Genomic DNA, 26,982 nt, shown 5'->3' on the forward strand with positions numbered 1-26,982 from the left:
AGATCCCTGGCCCAACTGTGCCACCCACTTGCTGTGTGACTCGGCGTCACGGACCCCCTGGCGTGACGAGCCGCGCCGCCCCTGTAGTCTGGAGTAAGGATGAATGTCCTGCACGTGCTTGTCCTCGGGTGAGAGGTCTGAACGCCAGAGAGTGTTTATCTGTCTGTCTGTCTCCTCCTAACCACAAAAGACTTTGAGCTCCTTTGAGAAAGAGGCTGTGTAAATGCAGCGTGATTATAGCAGTCATCGCCAGCCACCAAGGGGCTGATCTGGATGATGGGGGGGGTCTGTAGTCATCAAGGGGACAAAGCTACTGGGATCCCACTGGCCTTTGGTCTGTGGAGGGTAGCAAAGGGGAGGGGAAAATTCCAGTTGGCTAGGGAGCCAAGATCCACAGATCTTTTCAGGTAGCCACCTGAAAAAGCCAGACAGGATGGCCACTGTCTCACCTCCCACTGGGATGGTCGCAAGCTCTAGAATGGCCATTCTCAGCTCTGGTGAGCATGCAACCCTCCTGGAGGACTTATTCGAACAAATTTCTGAGCCCCACCCTGGAGTTTCTGATACAGGAGGTGCAACTGAGTCCCAAGAATTTGTTTTTCTAACAAGTTCCTGGGTGCCAATGAGGCTGCCGTCCCACTTGAGGACACACTCTGAGAACCACTGCTCTACAAAATGCATAGCAATGAGTGACTCCCCAGATGACATAGCTGCGGGGCCGTGGGGCCCGGTCCAGGCACCCTGGCCACGTGCGAAGTCTGGCCTCCAGTGGAGGGTTTCGCCGGCTATGCTGTTGAGCTGTAATCATTGTTTTTCTTCCAGAAGTGTGCTCAGTAGACTGTGGCACTCACGGCGTCTGCATCGGGGGAGCCTGCCGCTGTGAAGAGGGCTGGACAGGCGCCGCTTGTGACCAGCGCGTGTGCCACCCCCGCTGCATTGAGCACGGGACCTGTAAAGATGGCAAATGTGAATGCCGAGAGGGCTGGAATGGTGAACACTGCACCATTGGTAGGCAAACGGCAGGCACCGAAACAGGCACATATTGCTTTATTTTCATAAATCGTAGATCTATAGTGATGGTCGTGCATTGCAACCGGCTGTTCCTTCAGGGACACGAGTGCTCTCCAACATTCCTGCTGCCTCTCCAAATCTCCCCAGGGGTGGGGGAAGGAAAAGCAAGGTCCCCGATTGGAAAAGGCTTTCTCTTTTTGCCAGGGTTCCAGATTGGGAGGAAAGGGACCAGACTGGATGAGAAAATCCATCTGAATCGCAGACTTGGATGGGGAGAAATGCACGTGCATGGGAAATTGTCAGAGCCTGGAGGTTTCAAGCACTCCAAAAGGACTGTGGTCTCCCCTGTTTGAGTCCACTTCTGGCTGGCTGAATCACTGAATTTCTCTTTGCTGGCAGCAATTGGTCTCACTTACCTTAGAGCAGGTAGATGCAGGCAGGACTCCTGAGGTCCCTGTGTCGCCAGGTATGGCCCACAGTGGGCTTGAGCATCCACTTACTCTCCCAAGACAAAACTTGTTCGGTCCCTGGGCTCCTGACCTTCCCCACTCCACCACCACCAATAAAGGTCTCCCTCTCTGGTCCATTCCCTTCTTGCTCAACCACCTCTCTCTACAAGCTTCTTGACCAATGACCTTTTTTAAAAGGTCATTCTCTTTGTTGAGAAGAGACAGTCCTCAAGTCCCTTCAGTCTTGGTTTTGTTTGCTTTTTGTCATTATTATGGTTTGGGGCTGGGCAGTACTGGATCAAGTGCCTCCAGTTAGCCCTTTAATTGAGGAGATGGTTTTCCACATCTCAGACAGCTGGGATTACCAAGTTGTCAACTAGAGCATCATTTTACCTCCAGTTTTTGCTTTTGTTGTTTAATTAAGTCCACTCTGGCATTGATTTCATGCCAGGCTAGCTAATCCACTTGCTTGCAAGGAAACAGAGAAGTTTCCAAACAATTTGCTGACTTGCCCCCACAAAGTTCCCTGTGATTCTAGCCATCAAGTTTGGGGTCCTGCCATTTAGCCCCACCCCACCCAAAAGCCCAGGTGCAGAGAGGCCACCAGGAGGGAGAGGGCTCAGGACCTAATCCAGGACTAACTCGTGAGAGCAGTCTCAGTTTCCCATGCTGTTCATTTGGGTGTTTGGCAATAAAGCAGACTCTGCATTAGAGTCCCCCACTTTCATGAATTGGGCACCTGAGGGGCAGCACGCCAATCCAGGCTATGACGCAGCACTGGGACCCTGCCGGGACAGTCTGTTGGCAGTGAACTGTTTTTGCAATCTCTCAATGATGCTCCAGATCCTGCTCCCCCTGCAGCCACTTTCATTTTCATTTCCCTGCAGAGTCTGGGGGATAATTCAGAAGACTCAAGGGAGGGATGTGTGCAGCCCACTACCAGGACAGCTTAAAGGGCTTCCCAATAGCTTACAGTCTTCAGGGGTGCCCCCCTTGGTGTACTTTTGCATGCTTGGTATTATTTAAATGTAGACATCCCCCACCCCCATATCTCCATTGCTTTCGGTCTACCCCCTCCATAAGAGGGTTTTTGCCAACTCACCACCTTTAGAAAACCTGCATTCGCTGCCTTCGTACAAGCCAGGCTCTCTTCCCTGTGTTCTACACTTCCCACATCTACCGAGGGTTTAGCGCCTCACATTGAAGCCACCTCACCCTCTCCTACCTCCAGCCCATCTTTGCTCTGGGAATAGCTCACAGGAGGGCAACCCAGATGGACTGGAGCAGAGGGTGGGATAACTAAGGCCTGCTGCCTGCTTTTCTGTGGCTTAGATGCTAAGGATAGTTGTTGCATTGCTCAAGAATGGAAATGATCAAAATAAATATATCTCCTGACACATGGCAATGATATGAAATTCAAATGTCAGTGTCCAGGAAACAAAGTGTAAGTGGGGGGACACCACACCTATGTATGGGGGACTTGGCTGCTTCCACGCTGCCTCTGGGCTTTCAGGGACTGGACAGATACTTGATGGCTTATGAAGACAGTGGTTATCTGGCCCTTTACAGAAAGAAATGGGCTGACATTCAAATTAGAGAATTGCACAAGTCTTGATAGAGGGGAGAAAGAGGAGGAAGAGAGGCAGGTCTGCATTCCTATCATTAAAAATAAAAAAGACCCAGTTATGCCTTGGAGCATAGCATATCAGGAGCCAAGAGAAAGGGAGAGACAGTTCAGACATGGAGATTCCATTCCAGGAGTGGAATGGATTGAAGACACTGGCTGCAGTGAAGTGTCTCTCGAGCCTTTGAAAATGAGACGGGAAGATGCAACTGTTGTCTCAGTAGAAAATAGAGCGGATGTGGCCAGCAGGAGAACAGAGGAGGTGTTGCAATCCAGTGAGCCCTTTGGGTGAGATGAATTGGAAATAGGTGTTTCTGCTACTTGAAATGTCTGGTTCAAGTTTCACCAAGTGTGTTCTTGAGAGACATAGAAAGTACAAATTTATATGCCAAGTACAGCTCCCCAAATGAAGAGTGATGTTGCCAGAAAGTCTCTGTTTCAGAACTGTGATCTCTCGTGACTTTAAGAGTTCTCGCTCTGTAAGTTATAAAGATCTTTATTCACCAATGTCTTGTCTTGTGAGACATTCGTGCACTGTGGTTCTGTTAGTGGCTTCGATGCTGTCTTCTCAGTTATGTTGACTGGGTTTTGCTCCAAGAAACCTAAGCATACCTTAGCTGGTGAGATTTGCTATTCAAAATCTAAAGGCATTCGTATGCGCATAATTGCTTCTTTTGCTTTTCAACCTCTGGCCCCAGAGCTGTTTCGTGGAGTTTTAGTCTTTTATTTTGAGCAGACACTCCTGTCAATTCATTTTAAGTAAATGCCACAATTTACAAGACCAGAGCCAGTCCTCCTCCTCAGGGACAATGACAGAAAGAAAAGAGACTCTGGTCCTTCCTAAGCAGAGCCTCCAATGTCCTATTTTGAAAATAGAAAACAAGTAAGAATGAAGTGGTGCCAGTCTAATAGACGATGCGTTGGGAGATTTGGGGTAAGACAGAGTGGTTAGGGTTAGGGGCCTTGGGTCATCAGCAGCCGATTTTCTAAATGTCATCGTGAGGCAATTTTCTTAGGATGATTGCAGAGAGTCAACGGAACATTTTGCGTCTGCACTTGTGCATCCCATTTGTTGATGAAGGAGGGGCAAGTAGACAGGCGGGGGAGAAAGGGCTGAGGATAAACTCGATTAAGGAGACTTACCCAGATCTTTCTATGTTTGATCAAATGTACTTCTGCAATTCTTCAAACTTTTTTTTATATTTGAAAATGTAGTACTTATTTTTGCTAAAGATTTAAATATAAGTTATAGCATCTCACTGCTAACTGCTTATAGCTGATTTATCGGTAGACAGATCTTACCAAGAAGTGATTCTTATTTATAGGAAGTGGTTCTCTTTGTAGGAAGTTAAATACAAAGTGTGGCTAACATCTATAGAATTGCACAGAGGAGACATATACTTTGAATCCAAGTCGATGACAATTCATGTATATCTTTGGAATATATTGGTATTATTTGGATAGGCTACAGTTTATGCTTATGAATAAATCAGAAGGCACTATAAAAATAGTTTTTTATCCCTTAAACACAGTCCTAAAATGGGTTGTTGTTCCTTTCACCCGCCAACACCACCACCATCCCTAGTTACCTTCAAAAGGCCATGTAGAGCCTATATACCGGGGCATACATAGACCCTAGAAGAGGTCATAAATCACCATGAATGCTAGTAAACTCAGATAAGCAGCCCTTCCATTATAAAGAAATGGAGTAGCTGTTAGTATGTGTTGCTAGCAGGCAGAACAACTGGACAAATTACAGCAAGAGGCTGACGCCTGTGTCATCAGAGAATGCAAGGAAGGAAGCTAAATGCTAATAGAGAATTGTTGCTATTATCTCCTAAAGGTGGGCTGGCCACACATCTGTTCTGAACAATACAAACTAACACACCCACAGAATAAATCCACCAAAGCCAGGTGTAGATCCTAAGTGAATGCTTTGATATCTGGCTAGTGAGCAATGTCTGTGATGTTATTCCAATTTGTTTATTTTGGCTATGTGGTCCTGCCCCCCAACTACATTAGAGAGCGAGGCCGCCATTCCCAGGACTGGGAGGGGGGCTGAGTGGCCTGTGTGTGTGCCACAAGTCAGGACCGTTTTCTTTTCACGCTCTGTCACTGGGACCCTTCTATTTTTCCTCTTTAATTGGTTGGGGAAAGAAATAGGTCCTGGCCATGTTAATAAGGAAAATGAATCTTTACCCAAGGTGAAACCAGCCATGTGACAGTCTGATGTGCTGATTAAGTGATTGTCATCAGAAGTAGACAGGGTCACAGTCCAGGAGGGAGAGAGCTTCAGAACTACAGGGAAAGGCTTAGGAAGAATAGAGCAGGGGATGATCCAACCTTGACTGAGTACGGCTGCTTCTGCGTCTCGTTCCGGTTCTCTTTCTAAGTCATGGGAACCTCACTCTGCAGTGAGATCTAGTTGAGAGGCAATTAGTGCCATGGAGGCTTCCTTCTGCCAGGTCTGTAGATGTGGCTAATTTTCAGATTGGTTCATTGACCTATTCCTCCGAGGGCTCTTCTAGGAACCTATTCTAGATGCTCCATCTTCAGGAGAGTGAAAACCTGAATCAGTGGTCTTTCAGTCTGTAAAATTATGGACAAACTTTAGGCTGAGCACAAAAGACATTCCACAGCTGATTCATTTCCCCACAGCTTGCCCAAAAATGTGAATCTTCTCATTGATGATCAGGAATCACCATGTGCCCAGAAATTCCCTTGGCGTCTGGGTCAGGCAGGCTGCCTGGGGTTTCCTACCCAAACCCAGAACGGGGACCAACATGCAGTAAGATTCTCATCACTGGATGTGTTTCCTCTCCTGGTCTAGATCTTGACACATCAGTGGGAAGGCAGGTGCGATAACTTATGGCTCAAATATTCTCTACTTGTAAAGGGAACTATTTTCTGTATTTTTTCCTATGTGAGTTTGTAATTCTTGCCCTTGGAAAGAGCTGAAGGGAAGGGGCAGTGACTTGGTATTTTCCTAGTGTTTCAAAGGAACACCACTGATGTGCTAGCTAGTAGCCCACAGACACAGGGCCAACAAGTAAATAGCTTGATGTGAAGTATTGCTACTGACTTCACAAGAGCAAAGAACTAAAATCAGTTTGAACTCTTGGAACAGAAACACATGGGTGAGAATTAGCATGAAGGAGAGATGAGAATCAAAAGCAAGAAAAGCATGTAAGAATAAGAGGTATTGAAAATCTGGGGTGTACTGCCCTAGTGTCTCATGTACATGCATGTGTATGTATGTGTGTATGTATGCATACGTGTATGTATATATAGAGGTGTGTGTGTGTGTGTGTATAGTATGGAGTGAGTGTCCTGTCCCTTCAACATTTACAGAAAATCAGCCTCTTCTCCAAGTCTTCAGGTTCAGATCCCACTCTTTGCACTAGGCTTGATATTTGTGATGCTTTGATATTTGTGATGGGCGTATTCTCTCGGATACATTGTGGTGTCCTGAAGTAATGGCTTGGTAGAGGAGGAGGGGGCAGTACTGTGTTCCTGGCTCCATTCTGATGCAAACATTCTGGGTGCCCTTGGGAAAGTCACCAGCATTCCTGGCCTCAGTATCTTCTTGTGGCACATGAGGAGATTGGACCATGTAATCTCTGTCGAGAGTGTCGTCCTCAAACATGAGATGCTTTTTTTTTTTGGTGTACAAATGTGTACACAAATAAAGAGGAGGAAGAGAGAGAGAGAGAGAGAGAGAGAGAGAGAGAGAGAGAGAGAGAGAGAGTGGTTTTGTAGTGCTTTTAAATATAAGTGTGAGAGCAAACTATAACTAGCTCATCAAACTTATGATGATACTGGTATTACTGCTTAGGGATGTGGTGCCAGTGGGTAGCAATGTTAGGCCTGAGTAAATTTAAAGAAAAATATTGAGTAAATAACTGCAGATATTGCAAATATCATGAATGCAATATGTGATTGAATTTAGAACACACTTGGATGAGATGATCTCTAAGGACCTGTCCATCTACAGAATTTTATTACTTTCCATGCAGTCACAGGAATGGGCTGCTGTGGCACTGAGGTGCTCTCTGTCCTGCAAGGGGCAAGGAAGCTCTGCAGGCAGGCTGCCATCCTCTGTACCCACATCCAAGGGATCGACACAGCAAGTGTGGGCTCTGCTGATATTGCAGTGTGGAATGATGCTTTTTTTGTTTGTTAGTTTCTCTGCCTATTTCAGCTCCAGTTTATAACTGGTTTATGTAGGGAATCTTTTGCACATTGAAAAAGTTCTTTGTACAATTGAATAATCAGACTGTACCCATTTCTACTCATGAGTGTTAATTAAGAGGTGGCATTAAATTAGAGGTTCATCTATCTCTATATTTCACTTGAATTCAGGGCAATGCAGGCATGACAGTGACATGCTTCAGACACAGGTTTTTGGTTCAGTCTACCTGAGATGAAATTCTAGCAGGTTTTCTCACCACTACATACTTCCATTTCTTTGTCTGTAGAATACTACCCACCTCATTGGGTTATGTGTATAAAGAAGGTACTTGGCACAGAATCTGCCTTAAAATCAGAGCCAAATAAATATGAGCTAATGCCCTCCTCACCATCTTCCTCCCCTTACCCCCCACTGCCAGCATTCTCGGGTGCCAGTGTAAGATCAATTAAAGAGCAAGGGAGGGCTATCAAAATAAACTTCTCATTAAGACATTTCTCTACCTTCCACCTCCCTTTTCACACATCTGTCTCCCATCCATCAAGCAGTTAGTTGCATGTCAAAAATACACCCACTCACTACCCAGCCCTGAACAAAGGTTGATTCTGTAAGATGCTGGCATCTGGAACTTACCGGGAAACAAACTGCCTCTCTTCCCTGGAACCAAGCCTGTTTATTTTACCAAACAACCCAATTGTACATGAAAGCAAATACCCAACTATCCTCATGTTAATTGAGACTTATTGTAAAATTGGAGTTTGATGCTTTCAACCAAGGTTTCTCAAACTTAGCCCTCAGACATATTCTGGGAGAGTGAAGAGACCTGTGAGAATTTGATTTTAATTCAGGGTTTCATCTTTATGGAAAAAGAATTCCTTTGAAGTATTAGCTTGGGATTCTCATTGAATAGAATCAAGTTTCTGTTGCTCTCAGGCAGTGTTTCTCAAATGAGGGGCCACAGCCTTATCCTTATGGAGTTCAGACCAGATGGCTGCTAAAGTGGCATTTGTCACAGTTGCAGGTGCTGCGGGGTCCGTGTCTCTTAGAACACCTTGTCCTGGTCTGTCCTTTCCTTATTCCTCCTCCCTGGTAACTCTGGAGTTCAAGTTTATGTTTGAACTTGCTCTCTGCATCCAGGAATGAGCCAGGACTCTCACCATTAACCAGGCTGAGTAGCAAGCGTGTCTTTAGGAGAATCAGACTTCCCAGACTGCTCAACTTCAGGGTCACCCTAAGGCCTCTCTCACTTGCAGTGACTTTTTACTCCCTGAAGCATGACCCACAGGTAACATCTGGGGACTTGTTGCCATACCTTGATTCATCTGGTCTACACGGGTAGACCAGATGGTCATGAAGAAACAGATTTTGCATTTCCTCCCAAGCTGCCTGCTAATGGGGTTCAATCTTCGACCAGGCCGCTTTCATCCATGGCATTCTATATCACAAGGTCTTTTTAGAGGTGTGCCTTTATTTCCTTTGGAAAACAGGGGGTGCCATCCATCAGTCTGAAATCCCACCCACCCAAGTCAGAACCCCCCTCAGCCTTTCATGCATCTTCTCTAAATCATTATAATTAGAGCTGCAAAGGGCCACCATACCCTTGACCATCTCTGAGCTTTTTTCCCTTCGTGAGTAATAAAAAGGGAAAGTGTACAGAATAGCAGCTAGGAGATTTAAAGTATTTCAGCATAAACATTCTCAGGATAATTAGAATGGATTAAATTACAAGAGAAAATGTGTTTCGTTAATCTCTCCTCTAATTAAAAAAATATCCTTCGTTTTAAGTAAAGTGTTGGTTTTTAAAAACATATCTTCACTGTAGTCAATTAGGGGGGCGGGGGGAAGGAAACCTGTCTGTTCCACTGCGGTAGGACACAGCAAGGTAATTGAAAGCTATCAGCCGGTGGTTACTTTGATCTTTAAGATCTTAATGGAGCCTGCTCAGTCTTTTCCCATAGCTTGCGCCATGGGGTTCTCAACCACAGCATGGTCCATGATCCATGGACTGTCACTCTCCTCCCACATGGTTGAAGATGGGGTAGCTCCTCTCAGTCAACAAGTGTCAAGTGAGCAAATGAATTCAGCTGATGTTAGATACTTTGGCCAGGGAGCTGGGCTAATGGGGCAGGAGGTGACAGGAGTTCATAAATAGAACAGAGACAGAGATTACTCCTTCCAGCTCTGCGCCAAGACTCTGGGAACTCACTACGTCCAGAACCTCATAAGCCTGTGTCCTAGAGAAGGAATCCTTCATGTTACCTTTCCAGTGTCACGGTTCATCCAGCCATACAGCTGTCCACTCTCACCCTAAACACTCCTAGATGTTTCTAGAGAAACGAGTCTCCCGTTTTCACCTTTAGCCCATTCAGACTCCAAATTTGGTCCCCTCATTGAAGACTGCTGCCTGCAAATTTCAGTTAAGGGGAACCCTACTCTTCCCCAGCTGCTGGGGTGCAAACCAGATAGATGGTCCCCAGTGCCAGCCGGCACCCTCAGTGCCTGCTCCCCTGATAAACTGGCACGTCTTCACAGTGAGGGAGAGGGTGCTGTTCTTCCCACCCTGGGGACCTTCTCAGTTGCTTTCACTTTCCTCTGCAAAAAGTCCTTTCTTTTCTCTCTCTTAAATATTAAGGCTTTTTCCCAGGGCTGGGATGTAGGACAGACACCACCGGGTCCCCCCTGTTTCCTCACCCTCAAGCACCTTCCCTAGACCCACTGGTGACAGGGAGCCTCACAAGTTTTTTAAACACAGCCAGACTCTGGATTCCCAGTGTGAACTCGGTTAAGACCCCTTTGTTTTCACGGCCAGCTCTTTTAGAAAAGCCCATTCCTCTTCATTTAGGCTAAGGGTCGCTTCAATTTTCAGCCAGCTCAAATGCAAAGAAAAGAGCCCCTCTCACCTCCCACCCTCATAATAATTGTGTCCCAGGAAGAGTGGAGAGAACCCATTCCACATCCCCTGGACTACAGGTTTCCAGCCCTTTCTGGCATGACTGGCTGGGGCTGCTGGTTCCAGGCATGTGTGACACCCATTGTGAGCAACCCAAACTATACATCCCACAAAGGACACCCAGCTAGACCCCAGAGAGAGGCAGGGTTAAACCAGGTTGTAGAGACAGGAAGTCCCACATAACTGCTGTCCAGGATGATTAAAAATCACCAAGAATCTCAGGTCATGAGTTCCAAGTTTAACCGCAGTAGCCCCTGGTTGAATTAGTGATGAAATTGGTTAGGAGTTTGGCCCCAAAGGGTCGTCTGTCTAAAGCTGTCAGTAGAGTGATGGGCTCAGATAAGTGTGAATTGCATTTCTTTATTTTTTAAATTATGCTTTAACTTCAAGAGAGATTGCCCAACAGCTCTGTCTAGTTGTCTAGAAACAAGGCCAGGGGGTGGAGGCCCCCAAAGATGACAAAATAACCACCTCATCAGCACAGAGGAAGCGTCTGTACCTGATTTCATTCCAACAAGTCAGCAAGCTGCCTCTCACCAGCAGCTACTGCATTTGCGTCTGAAACACACTCCTACTACTGACTCCAAACTCTGCAAACCAGTACCTTCTGTTTTGCAGAGAGCATCCTGGGCAGGGAGAGGGTTCTCCACATTTAGCGTGGAAACCCCAGGACGCCCGCGTCACTGATGATAGCAATTCCTGTGAAAAGGGAGCAAGACTTAAGATATTAGAGGAGCTAATATGAAAAACCCACATTTTCCTATGAATCCAGGGAATGCAGGCAAGTCAACTTGGGTCCCTTAAGCAGGTTGTTATCAAAGTCTCACCATACTTTGAATATGAACTGATTTAACTTTTTGTTTCCATTTAATGGGGCCAATGAAGATCTGTATCCACTTAGTTAACAGATCTGCTCTCTGGGGCCTGTTACAGAAAATGTTAGATCACAGAGCAGAAAACATAACACCCACTCCAGAGTCTCAATAGATGTTTGTAAAATGTAATATCTTCCCTCTTTGCTAACTATTAACCAGTTGTTGGCAGTTATCAGCACCTGACTGTTGTAATTATTATACATTCATAGGGTGGGGCTATGTGGGGAAACAGAAGAGGCATGGGGTGCATGAGCTCTGGAAGCCCACAGGCCCAGCATCAAATCCAGCCTCCGTCAATTGCGCTTGTGCAACCTCTGGCAAATCACTTACCATCACTCTCCCCATTGTCCCATCTGTAAATTGGGATTAGTAATGCCTTCGTCCTATTGTTATGAGGACTTCACCTACACTAAAGCACTATGCTTGACAATCCATTAATGTTACTTTTAAAACCCTTAATGCCATAGATTCCTGCCCTGGCTGTCATTTCCCGAATGGTGCTTTGGGGGTGAGCAGTTAAGAAAGCGGAGTAAATGGTGTACAAAAAGAAGAGGCTGGATTAACCTAGTTGCCAGGTCCTCCTTCTATTTCACTCTTTCAGAACAGCTCCTTGGGCCCCCTGGATTCCATTTCCTTAAGGAGGGACAATTCAAGCAGAGAGGGCGAGGCAGGGAGAGATAGATAAATGCCCCTTTCAGGATGGAGCTGCCATTTGCAGGCCCACAGGTGTATAAACATTAATAAGGCTGGGGGCCTCCCTGGTGGCACAAGGGGTTAAGCACAGCACTATGAAGCTATCCGCAGCCTCTGCAGCAGAAGTTCGATCCCCAGCCAGCCAGGGAGCAATCCACATGGCACGGCAGACCTCTCCTGTCTAGCCCGCTGCTCCCCTCTGCAGTGTGTTTCAGTCAGTCTGCCTGTTCTGTTCCCCACTCTGACTCTGGTGAATCCTCTCATCCCCTGCACCTCTGGCCTGTACCCCAGCTCTTGTATGCATAAATAAATAAATCTTAAAAAAAAAATAAGACCAGACCATCCCAGCCGAGGCTTGGATCCACGCCTGTCCTGTCTGATTCCAGCTGAGCAGTCACAACTAGATCCATTTATCCATCCATTCTTTCATCCATGTAACCTTTTTCAAGCACCTAATGGGGGAGGGACAGCAGAAGCTCCCTCTGTGAGAGTCCCAGAGTGGACTTTTTGTCCGGGGCTGGTGACTGTAATTGTTCTTCCTGCCCACTTGAGATTGCTGTTTTCTAACTCAAGGCACCCTTCCTGGCATTTCTGCCATGAATTTTTGGTTTATTTTACAACATTCTCCCTTACTCACAGCTTCCCAAGGAGATCAATGTAAGGATGGAAGCCTTCCACTTGAAGTGGTAGTTTCGATTCATTTGTAACACAATGTAATTACATAAAAGAAAGCAGTCGGGGTATCAAACTGTGTGGATACACACAAATGACTCCCTCATAAGTGTTAATATTTCCAACAAGGGAAGAAATTTAGTTAAATCAAGTGAAGATGAAAACTCATTAAAATTTGATTTTTCCTCCTATCCTTTTTTATCTTTTAATCCTCTGTATATGGCAAAACTTGTTCTGTTAAATAACACTCATTAATTAAATCTCATCTTCTCTTAGCTATATCTATATTTTTATTTATTATGAAAACTTCAGATGCTTATAATCTAATTTAGTTGGATTATTGCTTGGACAGCGCTAAGTAAGAAAACCTTGAGGTTTTAAGGTGGAATTACTGGCAAGGGGCTGGGGAAGTAAAAGAAATCAAGTTCTCTTCTCTCCCTCCGGCAGGAGGTGGTTGGGCAGGACTTTCCTCTGCTAGGGGAGGTGGCCTACATTTGGATAATGAGGGCACTGTGTTTCCGTGTCTTTGTTGTCCATGGGAAGGCGAGGAGGGCAGAGTGTATAGAAAGAGTTGTAGAATCAAGTACCCAAGTGGATGAAGTAAGGAAATGTGAATGCCTAGAGCAGGAGACAGTAGACAGTGGTAATAGGCTGGAAGGTGAATACCCTTTTCTGTGGAGGGCAGGCTTGACCCACCTCCTGCCGTACATTGCCATGTACACTGGGAAGCCAGTTCTATCACATTTTCCAATTTTTCAATAAATGCCAGGTATCGGGAGTGTTATGGCGTTTTCCCAATTTTCAAGAATTGGCAAGCAATTCAAAATTTGTTAAAAGGTGGCGTAAACCATTCAGACAAGACCAGGGACACAACGGATCTCCTATCTGTGTCCACTGACACTTCCAGTACAAGATTAGTGATGAACTAGGGAACATCCTTTGCCTGAATGAGACTGGGGTTGCTTTGGCTTCTTGGCTTTGATGTCCAACTCTCCTGGTGCCTGGTTTATGCTGGTGGGAGTCTCATTTCCATGATACAATGGCGATACTTTGCACTTGCATGGTGAATTTTCTCCAAGGAGCTCAAAAGTCTTTGTGTTGCCTCAGCCAACCTCACCACAAGCCTGGGAGGCAGGCAGGTAGCTGTGGCCCCCAAACACACAATGAGCAGCAACAGAAAGCATTTTATACAGGGAAGCTAGGTTGACTGGTGGGTTTGAATCCATGGTCTACACAATTGGCAAGCAAGGCATTCATGGAGCACGGGTAGGGTTTCCCATGACTGCCTCCTCTGCTGCCCTTTCTGGCTTATCTTCCTTCCATCTGCTCCATTTGACAACTAAGCCCCAGACCTCAACAATTAATAGAAGCAAACCGAGCCAGGAACTAATTCCTGTCGTGCGTGTGAGTGTGTACACGTCTATGTGTGCATGCGTGTGTGTGCGCCCATATGACTTCTCGGCAGGTGCAGCACGGCATATCCGCACCCATCACCACATGTCTCCACCTCGGTCATTGGTCTGATGTCATGTTCTGAAATGCTGCTTTTGCAAATGAATTCAATTCAGAAACACAGACTCTGGATTTGTGCATTTTTCTAACAGGGCCTAATAATTCCTGCTGTTTGGGGTCCCTTTGTCAACCCTTTTCTTCCCTAGACTGATAGGATTCCACCTGTGAAGGAGAAGTCTTTCCCTTACAGAGCTGGCATACCTGCCTTCTCCCTGAGCACAGGGGTAAACAGGAGTGGCCTCTTACAACAGGGCTGAGGGCTGAAGCAGTGCAGTGAAGGGCCAGGAGCAAAGGTCTTCTCTGAGGAGTGTTGGATACAACACCCAAGTGTATCACCAGGACCCACAGGGACCAGAGCTTTGCCAAGGTCATCATATTCCCCTATGACTGGGTTCGAGGGCGTGGCTGCACCATCTCCCTGCCCTGCCCCTTCTCCTCTGCTTCATGGGCATTATGTTCTCTCTATCCTGCTCTACTCAGGGGAATTCCTTGGGCTTTTCAGGCATGACCAAGAGAGAAGACTCCAATACAGCAGTGTAAACCTGTTGATCTTTTTCCCAGGACAGCAGAATACAAGTATCCTGTATTTTCTAAATTGTCTTGCTCTTCCTTCCAAATTGTCTCAGATCAGGCTACTGATTCCTGGGAACAGTTCCCAGCATGATACTCTACTACGATCATTCACATTCTCTGCATGCAAGCATGCCATAAACATCCCTTGGAAGCAGATGCAAAACCAGAGAAACACCTGGCCATTTTAAGTGCATGTGTGGGGGAGTCAAGTAGACTTACTGACATGGGAACCACAAGGGTCATCATGCCCGCCAGCTTCCCTCCTGAGCCCACAAATTAAGAAACTTTCCTTAAGGTCAGAGGAAACTGCCTTTCCCAGGGAGGAAAACTTAAAGACCCCACAGAACACACTGGAAATCCCTCCTTGATCTAGTCAGAACTGCAATGCTTTGAGCATCCAGAATCCACCATAATGTTTTTTGCTCCTCCCAGTAGGACAAAATCAATACTGAATGTTTGTAAATTTAAAGAGTAATTTCTTTATATCCCCAACTATATAGAGAAATGCATACCTGAGTAGATAAAGAAATGACTTTTTTGCTGCCTTGGGAGAAATCGACTTGTTCTTTCCATTTGGCCATTCAGAATGGAGGCTTGCAAAGGTCAGCCAAAGCTTCACTTTATCTTCATTCATCGTGCCTCTCAAAGTACCATACAGATAAATCACAATTGGTCTTTTTCACACACATAGAACAAGCACACATCCAACTCAAAGGACTCAATGTTAGGGACGTTTCTGTCATCTTAGCCTCGGGGTAACAATCTAGAAATTCAAGAGTCAGGGAAGCACAGTCAGGGAGCCGGAAGTGTCCTGCTGTTTGCTCTGTGGATGGCAGCGCAGGTGACCCTCTCGGGGCGAGTCTCCCAGCGTGTTTGAGCCCACCTGCAGCACCCTTCCATACTTCTTAGCTCTCAACCCAAACTGCAACTCAGGGCCACTCGAACAGCTCAGCAGGGAGCTGAGCCACTCTGCCCTGTTCAGCTTCCAGCAGCCAGGTGGAGTTCAAGGATGAGTTAAGTACTTGGCTGGATCTGCAGGTCACTTGACAATTGAGTCTCGCTGATGCCAGTGTCCTGGGGTGACTTTACCGGGACATTAGCGGTTAGCAGTGTAACTTGAAAACACTTTCTGAGCAGTAAAAGCAAATGGTGGCAGTGTTATCAAACCATGTCTATTAGGAGACATTAAAATGTTACTGATAGTGATGGCAGCGAGATAAAAAGCCACAGCAAGCCAAGACTTTGAAGGGAGGGAGGCAGATGCCCTGAAAAAGTTATGAGACTGACACTAAAAGTAGTTGGAGCCCAGCAGGGAATTGCATCCAAAGCCAGAAATGTGGGCTGCTGGGGTGCTTCCTTTTATTTGTTCTTCTTCCCAGCCTGTGGCTTTCCCCCTTTCTGTCTAAGCCCTGCCGATACCTCCCAAGAAAGGGAGCTCTGCAGGGCCCATTCCTTTGGTTCAGTCAAGCCTGGCACCCAACAGCAAATCATACTCCCCCAAAAGATCCTAAATGACCCCCTGCATGGCTTCCAGTTGTCCTGGAAACTGGCTAATTTGCGATTCCCTGGGCATGCCTCTCGATTTATTCAGGAGAGAAAAGTGGACCCACACCATGTCCAAGAAGAGCTGGGAAAGAAGTAGAAGCCACCCTGAGTTAGCATCAAAAATGTTGTTTCTTAGCTACCCAAATAGCCCATTTGTTAGAAATCAAGAGCTGGATTCCAAGACAAATAGCAAAGGAAATCCTCAAGTACATAAAGGCTTTCTCCTGAGTTGGGTAGCAGGAAGTTTGAACAGGAAATGGGCTGGTCCATAATCTAGGGCATGGAGTCTACATGGGGCCAGTATTAACACCCCCCTCAAAGTGAGTGAAAAATAGTTCCTGGAGGGGGGCGGTGCAAAAAATCTTGCTGTTTTTGTGTGTAAAGCACAGGTATATAGGCAATAAATATGGGGTAGCTCTGTGGCGTTAAGATTTCACGATGGAGAGAGGAATTAGGAGGAAAAGGTTCTTGTAAGAGACAATGTCCACAAAAAAAGTTGAGGTATAGTGACCAGGTAGAACAGATTGATTTCTTTCTAGAACATCAATGGAAGTAGCTTCCAGTGTCTTCACTGAAGACACACTGTTGCTTAGGAAACTTTCTGCCCACCCTGTTTCCCCCCTTTATCACCTGCCTGCTGGCTGAGGCGTACCCCAAATCACTTTGAACTGAAATAGCCAGACAGGACTGGTAATTGATTTTGTATGTGTTTTGAACTTACGGATTGATTGAGTTCCTTTTCAGATAATAGCAGCTAACGGTTATTGAGTACCCACCACAAAACTTGCCAAACCCAGTGCTTCATTCTTAACCTGGCTTCTCTCATGCAGCCCCCATCAATGTCGGGAGGTCAGTATTCCCTTCATCAGTGTGCAGGTGAGGACAGTGGCTCCAAGAGCTTAAGCAGTTGGTGCGTCTTGACCGTCAGCATTAGGGGAGGTGAGCTCTAAATTCAGGTTTCCCTGACAGACCAGGTGTAACCACCACCTACTTTCATCTCCTGCAGCAAGCCCAGGTGGTTGCAGCAAGAGGATTATTACAGAGGCCAACAATGAGATCAAGAGTATGTGGGCACTGGGGAGCCACCCCACACCTATTGGTAAATCCCCCCTCCTCCCCACACCCCCCCGGATTCCTTCAATAGTGGAAGAAGTCCCCACGCAGCGGGGTTCTCAGCTTTTCCAGCACCCCCAGGGACCAAAGACAGCACCATGTCATCTGAGCTTCCGAAAGTGACTCTTTGCACCTTGGCATAGGCATAATTGGCCAACTTCCCTAAATTTAAGTTGACTTGCTATCAGAGTTCACATTTCCACCAACTTTTCATTAAATTAATTATTCAAAACAACTCAGAGTTAGCGTTCTCACAGCAACTGTAACTCTGCCATGACTATATTAAGGCGTAAATTGAACAGCATGTTTTGCAATAAAGTTAATTTTATATTCACCAGAGAACTGAGTTATAGTTGCTGTGGGAACCATCATTTCGAATCTCTTGACTTTGGTGCATTTAAATTCTCAACCACGGCAGTGCACACGGTAGCATATTTTGCATGGGTGCTGAATGCACTTCACACCACGGCCTGGCTCCCCTGAACTTGGGAGTCCTGTCAAACACAGGCATAGCAGCCTTCTTGTCTTCCCAGCCTCCTTACTTATCCTGGCACCTATGACACTTTACAGAAAAATAGCCAAGAAACCAAAATGAGTCCCATTTTCTCCTGAAAATGTCTGTAGAGTGACTTTCCTTAGAAACACAGTCAGTAACAAGCGCCAAGTCTCAGGCAGTGTCTTCTAAAGCAGGCGCTGCCATTGCGTTTGTGGGGAGCCAGGATACTCATCCAAGGGTATTTTTTGGATGGGCGCTGTGTTATTCAGTACACACGGGGTGACCTCTGAAAGCTCCAAGTACTTGCATGTGCTATTAATCATGCAGGCATGCTCAGCCATACATCAGAACTTATTGGAGCTCCGGAAAAAGCTAAGCAGCATTTCCCAGAGCCACATAAAACCCAAGCATCTCTAAATCAAGACGCATTGCGGGGCCTCTCTAAAAGGTCCGTTCAGCAGAACTGGAATAGAACTCAGGCTAAATCCTAGTGGTATAGAATCAGTAACATGTGCCAAGGTAAAGACAGAGGCTTGTTTGGGAGGAATGGCAGAGGGAGATGAGACTCAGAGATGGTTAGAGATGCGAGCATTCCATCTACAAGGATTATCGATTTTTGTAGCTTTATTGGTAAAATCAGTCATGCTTTCTGCCTCCTGGGGGTTGCTCTGCTACAATTTGGGAGTGTGTATGTGTGAAAACTCTGCAGGTTAGCAGCTGAGTAACAGTTCCCATTCACCATTCAATTATCCATTTAGCTAAAATGTGACTTAGCAGAAACATACTGCTGTTTTGCATGTTTAAAATGAATCTGAAAGGAGGGATTTTTGTTTCTCTGTAAATGAGAGGATTTCGAAAGGGAGCTCTTGCCTTCCTAAGGGCATGCTCATTATGCAAAACTGAAGAATAGCACCTAACAATTGCATAGGCCAGATTGCTGTAATTCTGATTCCCATTCTTTACTCTTTCAGAAAATAAAAGTCTCCTTACTCTTCATGGCTTGCCATACATAAATGCACCTCCTAATAGAGAGGATTGCAAAATTTGCAGATAAAGAACCTGTAATGACCTCCCACAAATCCCGGATCACTTGAAAACTGTGTCAAGAAAGGGACTAGAACACTAATACACAAAGCAGAATATATTCACGATGACTCAGGGTTATCGGGGTCACCATGATGGGAAGGGGTGAATGAGAGCAGGCTCTGGGTTCACCAATAAGGGCTGGGGGTGGGAGGTAGTGTGCCAGCCAGAGGAAAGAAAAGGTGAAGAAGCAAAGGAGAGATTGAAATGTTTGTATTGTTTCTCTCCAAGGCAGAAAGTAACATAAAACAAGACAAAATACTGTATTGTATGAGGTCATTTGATACTCAGGATCTTTAGAACAAGTCCTGAGAGGATTTGGAGAGACTGATTGGCAAGGAAGCCTTGACAGACTGATCAATATAAATGTGTATGTGTTTAAATCGATGGTGGATGGATGGATGGATGGATGGATGGATGGATGGATGGACAGATAAACTTATTTAGTATAGCGTGTCACAATTCGGTGATTGAGCTGACCTACAGGGGTCAACAGAATATAAATGCATTAAAAGTTCAAAAATACCTATGCGGTGTTTGGGGGTGCTCCAAGGAAGCCTGATTGCCAGAAAGGACTAGATGAATCTGGCAGAATAAATGTAGTCTTGTGGGCTGAAGTCATTACATTAAGAAAGCCAGAGAGTTCATTTGCTGGAGCTGTTCTGTGTTAGATTGTCAACTCTGACCCTGGGGTCAGTGTCCGGGCGACCCTGTGGTCCTCTGCCGTTCCTCTACCCATGGCCTCCTTTCTCTTCCCCTCCTTGTGCCATCTTTAATATGGGAAAGCAACTTGGCGAGGAAGGCAGAATTGCTGCAAATTCCAGCCTCTTCAACCTCGCTTGTTCGCCGATTCCCAGATGAGTGGTTTAATTTGTGTCAACTGGAACACTATTTCATGGACACTTTATTTTATTCTCTGCCCTTGTATCCCTAAAGCCTTTTCTCTGGGATGGATGTGTAGGGAACCCTAAACGCACATAGAATGAGCTCTGCCAGAGGGAGTCACGGTAGCAGGGTGACCCTGTGTCCTGCCCAAGCCACCACCATGGTTTACCAAGATTGCCCGTGTGGTCACTTCCCGGCCAGCCTCCTGGATTCCACCCTGCTCCATCCATAGCCTGTTCCCCCAACACAAAGGGACCCTTTAAAAACTCATCCTGTCAGACCTCTCCGTTGCTTAAACTCCCTAATGGCTGCTTTCCATTGGGAATAAAACCCACATCCTGAGAGTGGACAGTGATGTCCGGTGCCATCTGTCCTGGCATTGATGCCTCCCGCATCACCCTGAACCACCATTCTCCCCTCATTCACCCCTTATTCCCTCTGCTCCAGCCACACAGCCGCTTCGCTTCCCCTCCCATACCCCAAGTGTACCTGCAGTTCCTCCACTGGACTGCCGTCCCTGGGGTCGCAGGACTTGCTTCCTGCCCTCCTGTAGGTTTTTCACTCTAGAATCAATGAGGACCTCTCTGACCACCCCTTATCCATCAGCCCCCATACTACACCGGTACCCCCTGCTCATTTAGTTTCCCTCTAAGCAGTTATCACCATCTGACGTGCTCTGTGCATTTCTTGTTTGTTAATTGAATGCCCAAGGCTTTATCCCTTTTCTTTGCCACTGTGTGTCCATGACTAGGAGTACCTGGCGTTTGGGGTGCCTGGTATTTACTGAGTAAAGAAAGAATCTCATGGGTCCACCCCCAAGGGTGACATGCTGTAATAACCCAGTAAGTATCTGATAATGGGTTGATGATCTCCCTTAGAGGTCTCATCACTGACTCCCACATACTAGACTCTTCAAGGGTGAGGGGTAGGATGGGAAACCGAGGGCCACACTTGGCCTGGAGACCATGAAACACTGAGGCAGGACAGCACAAGGGGTTTCTCCTGGCAAGATTGTCGCAACTCTCTGTCTGCTTCTCAGCTTCAGAAACTCCATCTTTGTCATGTTAGTGGGGTCAGCCCAGCCCTAAGCCAATGGCCTCACTCTACCCAAATTCACATCAAAACCTGAAGTGGCCATTCATTCATCCACAGGGAAAAAGCCCCACACCTCCGGCTTGCTGTATTCTCTCCCTGAAGAGAAATCTAGGCGGAGATGATGTGAAGGTCAGAGGTTGCCTGGGGACCAAGTTACCTAAACAAGGAGTCTGAAATTCCCAGGCCCTCTCTCCCTATAGAATCCTCCCTGACTGGAGGAGAGCAAAGTGTGTGAGCTCAGAGGTGGACCCACCTGGGTTCAAAAACCAAGTTTTGAACCCCAAGTGGGCTACCACTTTCAGTGATTAATTAGGTTAATTAACCTTTTGGAGCTTCAGGCTTTTCAACCACAAGTGATTACAATATGTACCTCACATGGTCGTCGAAATAGCTCAATGCTGTAATAAGGGTTTGAAGTGCTAAGCTCCTAGTACAAACTCAACAATGAAGGTGGAGTTACGTTACCTCACTCCGTGGAGCAGGACACACTTCTGACTCTCCTGCTTCATGCATCCCTTTTCCACTCGCCTCTGTGAACGTACTTGTCTGAGCAGATTGAGCTGTCTAAACCCTGGAATCTTTCACAATTTCATCTCACACTCCTCCTGGATGTTAAGGGGCGTAGATAAGATGTCACATCCATTAGGTGCTGATCTTACTCGGGTAACCCTCAGGAAATCCCCTCCTCTTTCTCATTTCCATGTCAGTCTTTGAAGAGCACCCTTCGAAGGTCTGTGCCAGGCTGGCTCTGCTGATCCCATCTTAAATAACAGTGTTATTTCCTCCTCATCGCCAGCTCAAGCACAAATCAAAGGTTCTCTAAGCCACGCGGGCCTTTCTGCTACCATTTGCAGTTCCTTTGAACAATACCATGGCTCACATTAGCTGTCAGTTCTGGAATCCTTGCTGTGTGCATGTATGCACCGTTTACATGCTGTGCGGATTGAGTACTTTCACACAGGTTTACACTCATGCTAAGCATGGGATATATGTTCTTTATTTTAAAGCTCAGCCACCCTCTGAGATATAGGTACTGCTATTGCCCTGGCTTTACACATAAAAAAAACTAAGATATAAAGAATTGATCATTTTGGCCCAGGAACTTGCAACTCCAGGGTACACCCCTCAGCCTGGATTTAGAGCCAGTGGCTTCACCCTTTACTTACTGTCAGCTGGTTACTGAGCTGCCCTGGCACTTGAGCCCCAAAAGGGAATGGGTCATGTTAGAGGGTCCAACGTGCTCCACCCAGTGAGTTGGTAGAAGAGGCTGTGCCCCCTGCCTTGGCTCATGTGATCACCTCTATCCCTGCCTTCTGCCTATCCCTGTGGTGGTAGATAAAGAGTCTCATCCTCACTCCCTGTCCTGGGTAGAACCCACTGATCCCAGGCTGCCTGGGGCTGAGGTGTCTCCTGGGACTCAGGCCTTTCATTACTAAAACCTAAACAGCCCTCATTCCCATGGGGACAGTTGGTCACCCTAGTTGAGAGCCGACTCTGGAACCATCCACCTGCTATCAAATCCTGGCTCCACTGCTCATCAACTTGCAATGCTGACCAAGTTACTTAACCTCTCTGTGCTTCTGTTCCTCACCTCTAGGGTGGGATAAGAGCAGACCATACCAGAGGGTTGTTGTGATGATTAAATGGATGGATGCAGACAAGGCACCTGAAAGGCTGCCAGGCCCACCACAGTGTCCACACGAGGCTTTGCTCTTCCTGTTGCTGTTATGTTAAAAGCTGCCTCAAATCCAACATGAAAGCACTGGGGCAGATTCTTAACCTAACTAGTCCTGTTAACATCTGGAACAAACAAACATTTAGTGATTCCCTTACGTTTCCTAAAATTCGTGCTGCCAAAGCAACAACAACAAAAATGACAATTTATCGTTGGCCTGATTTTGTGCTAGTTAAAAGAGAGCCATCAGCCCTGCAGTAAGTAACAAGTGCATGCCCACAGGCTGCCTAGGTGTTATTTGTATTTTTATGACCCTCCTGTGGCTCCAAGGATGCTCAGTGGGTGTAGAAATTGGATGGTTAAAAATAACAAATAAGAAATCAAAGTCGTGCTTTTGTCCCTATTTCCATACTGGCGAGGCACCACATTCATTATTTGCTGGACAGCTGTGGGAATAAAGCAACACAAGGTACAGCAACTTGATTATCCTCCAAGAACCAAATTAAACCATTGGGCTTTCTTCTTGTCATCTCTGCCTTTGTATAACTCTTGTCACCCTCTTAATCTACCAACATGCCCCTCCTCCCCCTCATTTGGTGCCCCTGTCTGTCTCTCTCAGCCAGAAGGTGTCAGCTTCTTACAGGTTGAAAGGCACAGTCCTGTGCCAGTCTCACCCCAGCCACTGGTGTGGTCTTGGACCCTGTGCTGCTACCCGCTGTTTCTCCATCCAGGGACTTGGGGTGTGACCTGCAAGGATCTTTTGCTTTTATCTGGCTGCTGAATCAAGGGCACAGTGAAGCAGCAGAAACACCACAAGGTTTATACTTTCATTAAGCAGACATCTGTAATGCTAGGCATGGGGGGTGCTTGCTGGGCAAACTGCCCTACACACCTGGACCAGAAGCTCGGCCCTTGGGAGGCTGAGAGGGCCCTGGGCATCAAAGCAGTGGTTCTCAACCTCAGTAACACAGAGGAATTCACTGGGGGCTCAGAATATAAAAACAAAAATGCTGATGCCCAGGTCTTTTCCTCAGAGATTCTGGTTTAAGTGGGTGCAGCTTCATCTCAAGATTTTTGAAGGCTTCCAGGTGATTCTGATGTGAAACCAATTTGAACCCATTGCTCTAAGTGCAGGGTTAGTTAGAATTACAGTGAGTGCTGTGGAAGGAGAAGCAAGCAGTGCTGGGAAGTCAAGTAAAGGAGAGGAACCCTGAGGTAGAAGCCGGAGTGAGTGCAGAGGGCCTGCAGTAGGCAAAGCACAGCACAAGCCCCCTGGGAAAATCCAGAACATGTTAGAACAAAGCAGGACCTTGTGACTGAAGCACAGAGAACAGCCTGAATTGACCTGAGATGAGAAAGGAGAAATGACAGGACTAGATAATGCAGGGACTTTGGGGTGCTTTTAAGGGGCTTGGGATCTTAAAACAGATATCAGACTGTCTTCCTTGCAGGGCTTGTTAAAATGCAGAGCACCAGGCCCCACCTTTAGAAGTTGTGATTCAGTGGGTCCATGGTAGGCCCCACTGTGCATTTCTAATAAGTTCCCTGTGGTGATGAGTACCCAGGAGCACACTTTGGAAAGTTCTAACCTGTGGGTTCCCCAGTCCCCTTCATTCTCTGGATATTGTCTTGGCGCCCACAATTCCTGCTGGTCAAGCTAAAATGCAGAGTCAGAGTCCGGCAGGAGGTCTCTCACCAGAACAAAAGTCTTGGTATGAGGAACATACTGAAAAAACCAGCATCTGCTGAAATCAGCAGGCAGACATTATGGCCAGATTAGCATAACCAGCTAGGCCACCTTGGCAAAGTTAAGTGTAAACAGGAACCAGAGATAGGAGGTTTTGATCATCAGCAATAATGGAGCCCCCCAGCAGCCCCTATTTACTCCCCCCAGCTTGTGCCAGACATTTATGTATCCCCAATCCACATCCCCACCACATGCGTTCTTCCACACATCCCTCCAGGTACCTGCCCATCTTCCCTAAATCTGACCCCCAATAAATGTGAGATGACCCAGGAAATAGTACCACACTTGCTGAGGTGTAAGCTCCTCTAGGGGTATGTGTGTGTCTGTCTGTGTCTCTCTCTCCTTGAACTTTGAGCAGCCCTGTCCTGCGCAGCTCCCAACACCGCCACCCCATGAAACCACACTACGCTGATCTCAAACTGATGTCGTTTTTGGAGTTGAGGGATTTGGAGAATGGGGTTCTTGGGTTCAGTCTGGGAAAGGTTTCACCAGAGATGCCCTTTCCGTAGCACACGGCGAATTTCGCAGATGAGTTTCTCCCCGAGACAGACACGTTAGTTATATTTAAAAGTGCGGGTTTACTAGGAAAAGAGAAGAATAAAGGACACTTGCATTAGACACAAATGGGCAGAGAGGGCTGCCCGGAAAGGGACAGTTTACTGAGAGAGGCCTGCATGGTTGCAGGGGGGCGGCCTTGAGGAGAGCGGCCTCTGCTCAGGGAGGTCAATGAAGAGAAGCCCCGGCAGGTACAGGTCATGCGCAGGCAGAAAGCTGCTGCCCTGCAGAAGGACAGAGTTGTTGAAAAGAAGCACCTGCATAGGCACAGGTGGGCAGAGAGACTGCTGCCTCAGCCAGCGCAGAGATTGCACTGATATAGTCTTCTCTTTGGGAGGGGCTCACTCCTTCCTGGAGTGGTTTGTTGTTGACTTTGAATAAACTATGTAGATTTGAAAGGGGCCAGATTTCTGCAATGGTCCTCAATCTCCATATCTTTACCTCTGGTCTGTGCTCAGACACCCCACAACCCCCACCCCGCAGCAGTCTGATACCTGCTTGGGTCTTGTGCTTTGTGATCCAGGCTTTGGGGCCTAAGGATCTTAGTTCCTATAGTTGGGTCAATGGCTGTGTTAATCCCTTCTAGCCCCACCTTCAGCTCTTGGCATTGTGTGTGCCAGATTTCTGGTCTTCTGGCACCTCCTTTCCAGTTTTTCTGTCGTTACCCTCCATCAATACCACAGGGGAAAGCCCAAGGCTGGTGCCTCTGCAGCAGGGTGTGCTGCTTTGGGACAGGGCCCATATCTGCTGTCACTCACACCCAACATTTGCCATTGGTGAGGAAACATGGAATAAAGCAGGGTGAGAAAGCAGGGCCCTCCCTCCCCCTGGGAAGCATAGGCCTGGGTCCGGCCCAGTGCTACAGACTGATGATGAGGACTCTGGCTTCACTAGGTGATGGATGTGGATTTCCTGCCCAGGAGGAGCTATTGCCAGTTCCTGCTGCCTAAACTCTGCCCCCACCCATGATCTTCTACATTGAGAATGTATTTATAAGAGCTTGGGGCATAAAAGGAGAAAAGATGCCTTCCTTTCCCCTTTTTCTCAAATGTGGATTTCTCTTAAGTTAACCACTTTTTCTGAGGCCAAGCTAAGCCTGCTGCTTGCCTTTTCCCAGGCAGATAGAAACGATGCTGATGAGTGAGAATCCAGGTGCATCCTGGAAACACACACATCCTAGACAGCTGCGTCCAAATTTATATCACCTCATGGAAGCTCTGCTGCTAATGTGGCTGCCAGGGTGGGGGATGTGATTTCTGCCTTATGAGCAGAAGATGAGCAGTCGACCATGGAGAGGCTTACTGGCCTCCCCAATGCTCCCCACCCCAGCACCCCCATACTCACTCCTACACAAACCCTCCCAGACATACAAACGCTGTTGAAACCGAGAGAAACATCTGGATTTCCCATGTCTTTCCCATGTCTTCCCTAACAAAGCCGGGCATCCGCGCCATGCAGGTTCATGCCTGAGCATCCCTGCCAGTGTGTGCCTGGAAACAGTCCCTGCACCTCCTCTCCCCCTCCCGCAGGTGAGCCAGAGGGACAGCCCTGCTGTTTTCTGGGGACCAGAATGCTTCTTTGGCAACCAGTCTTCTAAAATTAGATGGAGGTTTTCCCCAGAGTGTCTCAAAGCACCAGATTGATTTTCAGAGCATTTGCCACTGCTGTTTAGTATAAATGGCCGCTGAACCCCTGGTGATCCCCGTCCCCACCCACCTCCTCAATGTTTCAACTCTAAAGAGCTATGGGATGCAGTGGCCAACTCCATTACATATTTCCTAGTGTGTGTCAGCTCCATGCCAACAATGCACGGCTCTCAGAAAACGGGGGTCTTTCAAACAGCTGGGGAGAGGGGCTCCCTAATTAACACGTAGGAGTACAGTTCTGCCTAAGAGAACAAGCCACCACTCTTCCCCCTTCTTCAGCTCTCCTGCCCTTCAGAATGACCTTAGTTTCCATGGCTTTTCTGTTCACTCAGCCAGACCAACATGGTGTTGCTGAATTTGTGGGTGGCGTTCTTAGCGAGAGTGAGGATTTCCTAGAGGTAATACAGTCACATACTGAGGACCCCCAAGAAAATACCATTTTTTAATTTGAAATTGGGTAATCTGAAATAGCTCTCTCTTTTCCTGCTCTGGAGACAAGGCAGAGAGAAACAGCCTGCTCTTCAAACTTTGCCCCAAAGAAGAAATAATTACAGTATTTCTAGTAGCAACAACCATTCAATATATCAATGCCAC

At 46.8% G+C, this 26,982-nt stretch overlaps 1 protein-coding gene across 7 annotated transcripts in view; it reads left to right on the forward strand.

The window, feature by feature from the left end:
* The window catches only part of TENM2 (teneurin transmembrane protein 2), a gene marked incomplete at its 5' end in the record, with an annotated part of 889,116 nt that overhangs the window by 767,189 nt on the left and 94,945 nt on the right, over nucleotides 1-26,982 (forward strand). For 4 of the 7 annotated variants that reach the window (XM_084243831.1, XM_084243834.1, XM_084243835.1 and 1 more), the window contains one exon: nucleotides 823-1,035. In XM_084243831.1, the coding sequence (XP_084099957.1) occupies nucleotides 823-1,035 (213 nt within the window). The remainder of the gene's footprint in view (nucleotides 1-822; nucleotides 1,036-26,982) is intronic. The other 3 variants (XM_084243832.1, XM_084243836.1, XM_084243833.1) reach the window with 2 other exon arrangements.

Source organism: Talpa europaea (assembly GCF_964194135.1).
Source record: "Talpa europaea genome assembly, chromosome: 9".
Taxonomy (NCBI): Eukaryota; Metazoa; Chordata; class Mammalia; order Eulipotyphla; family Talpidae; genus Talpa; species Talpa europaea.